We start from the raw sequence: 2,800 nt of genomic DNA on the forward strand, positions 1-2,800 counted from the left end.
AAGATCCTGAGAACATAGACATTGGCGAACTTGATATCTTAGGCCTAGAGCAGGCATGCAAAACAAGGAATTTTGATAAAATCCCAGATCGGCAAGTAGACAACCTGGTGGAGGTCTTAACGCGAGCACAAAAGAATCACTCTCTTGGTGTCCAGATTGGAAGTTCCTGGGATGGAAAGTTTATTACCAAAGACAACAAAAAGCATGGGAGGAAAACCACTCTACAAAGAACTATCAGAATAGGAGAAGTGTTAGTAGAGTCTGGCAGATACGCTAAGCTAACTAAGTACTTCAACATCAACCCCAACTCTTCCCAATGAAGTTGATCTCATGGAACATTAGAGGGCTCAATAGCCCAAGGAAAGGTAGACTACTCAAAAACATGATCATGCAGGAAAAACCTCAGATCCTTTTCTTGCAAGAAACAAAATGCAACTCGACAGTTCTAGAAAAAATTGCATTGAAAGCTTGGCCAGGTGGGATGGTAACAGCTGTAGATGCTCAAGGGGCGTCTGGCGGCCCTACAATTCTATGGGACGTGCGCACTATCCTGCTCAACAATATACATGCAAACAAGAACTTCATCCAAGCAATATTTCACATAAATGGCACTAACATTTATGGTCATATGACTAATGTGTATTTCCCTCAGGAAACTATGCACAAAGTTGAAATCCTGGACACCCTATCGGAGCTCAACACAAATAGGCTGCACCCTCTATGGATTTCTGGAGGCGACTTCAACATGATTGCAAGGCTGGAAGAAAAAAAAGGAGGGAGAAACAGAGGTAACAGAGATGGGAATCACCTAAAAGACTTCATTCAGAATAACTGGCTTATTGATATCCCCTCTAACAATGGTTTGTTTACATGGAATAACAAAAGAGAAGGATCGCATCAGATTGCTTCACGCCTTGACAGATTCCTATTATCAGATAACGCAATTCACTTGGGTGGAGAATTTGTAGCTTCTATCTTGCCGATATCGGGTTCCGATCACTGGCCTATAACCCTTCAATGGAACCGCCCCGGTCACAACATTCGGCGGCCATTTCATTTTGAAGCCTTCTGGATGTCTCATCCAGACTTCAATAAGTTAGTCAATTCAACATGGAGCAATTTTACCCCTTCTAATGGCTCCAGGATGTCTCAGTTCCAGCAGAAGCTCAAGCACCTCAAAGGCAAAATCAAACACTGGAACCACACTTCTTTTGGTAACATCTTTCAAGCTCAGAATGCCCTCAATCAAGACATGAAGAATTTGCAGCAGAAGATCATAATCGAAGGACGATCTGAGGACCTGACAAAACAGGAACAAATTCTTGAAGCACAAATCTTAGCAAGAGAAAAACAGGAGGAAACTCTATGGCGACAGAAATCAAGAATAAAGTGGTTGAAGGATGGAGAAAAAAATACAAAGTTTTTTCACAGAACCACCGTTCAGCGCAGAATGAACAACAACATATCCCACATTCAAAATGAGCAGGGAGCAAGGATTGAAACGCATGAAGGTATTGAAAGTGAATTCCTCAATTATTTCAAGCAAGCACATCAAGAGCCAAATATCGATAGAACGCCTGCTATTGACAAAATCCTGAGGAACATTCCCAAACTAATCACAGAGGAGCATAATCAACTCCTTCTCCGACCCATAGACCTTTAGGAAGTTGAAATTGCAGTGCATCAATTGAAAGCTGGCAAAGCGCCGGGTCCAGATGGATTTACCTCCAACTTTTTTCACAACTTTTGGGACCTGATCAAACTGGAGGTTTGGCAAGTAATGGAGGAATCGCGTACACTAAGATGGATGTACCCTGGGTTGAATGCCACTTTCATTGCGCTGATTCCCAAGGAAGCGGAGCCCAGCACACCTGATAAGTATAGACCTATCGCTCTATGCAATATTATTTATAAAATTGTATCCAAAATTATTGCCTCCAGACTGAAATTACTGCTTCCTCTCATCATCTCGCCTGAGCAATCTGGCTATGTAGAAGGCCGGCAGATAATGGATGGAATTATTTTAACTCATGAAATAATCCATTCACTGAAGCAATCCAAGAAACCAGGTATGCTGCTCAAAATTGACTTATCCAAGGCTTTTGATAGCTTAAGTTGGATTTACATTCAGAAAATTTTAACTGCTTTTGGCTTTGCTCCTCCTTGGGTTAGGTGGATTATGAGTTTGTTATCTTCTTCTTTCTTTTCGGTGCTCATCAATGGCATACCTTCGCCCACCTTTCGTCCCTCCAGGGGTATCAGGCAGGGAGATCCCCTCTCTCCCTTCCTTTTTGTCATTATGGCAGAGGGACTGGGTCATAGCATCAAATCAGCCCTGCATTCTCAGCTGCTCAAAGGCTTATCCTTTCTCAACTCCCCCACGTACTCTCACCAACAATTTGTTGATGACAACATGCTTTTCGGCCATCCATCTGTTCAGGAAGCCCGTCAACTCAAAGCTCTCCTGTCGGACTTTTCCGAAGCCTCTGGAGCCAATGTTAATAAAGTCAAGTCTCAAATTTTCTTCTTCAATACTCCTGTAATCACCCAAAATTCCATAGCGCGTATTCTTGGCTTCACCATTGCCGTTCTTCCTTCCAAATATCTGGGAGCGCCTCTAACTGCCTCGGCTCTTAAGCACTCCTCCTGGAAAATCCTCTTAGAAAAGCTAGAGGCTCGTCTCTTTCTTTGGACTCACAGGGCTCTTAATATGGCCAGTAGATTAGTACTTATTAAATTTGTTCTTCATTCCATGTCGCTTTACCTTTTTCTATCTTGGCTGCTCCCAAATGGGTTCTCA

At 42.7% G+C, this 2,800-nt stretch overlaps 1 protein-coding gene across 1 annotated transcript; it reads left to right on the forward strand.

Annotated features, from left to right (window-relative positions):
• Window positions 1-481: 481 nt before the first annotated feature.
• On the forward strand, window positions 482-1,663 carry LOC149205749 (uncharacterized). Its single transcript, XM_089397495.1, has one exon. The coding sequence runs from the start codon at window positions 482-484 to the stop codon at window positions 1,661-1,663; it is 1,182 nt and encodes a 393-aa protein (XP_089253621.1).
• Window positions 1,664-2,800: the final 1,137 nt, after the last annotated feature.

Source organism: Pinus tabuliformis, chromosome 1_2 (assembly GCF_031772625.1).
Source record: "Pinus tabuliformis cultivar Carrire ecotype Pingquan chromosome 1_2, CPIR1, whole genome shotgun sequence".
Classification (NCBI taxonomy): domain Eukaryota; kingdom Viridiplantae; phylum Streptophyta; class Pinopsida; order Pinales; family Pinaceae; genus Pinus; species Pinus tabuliformis.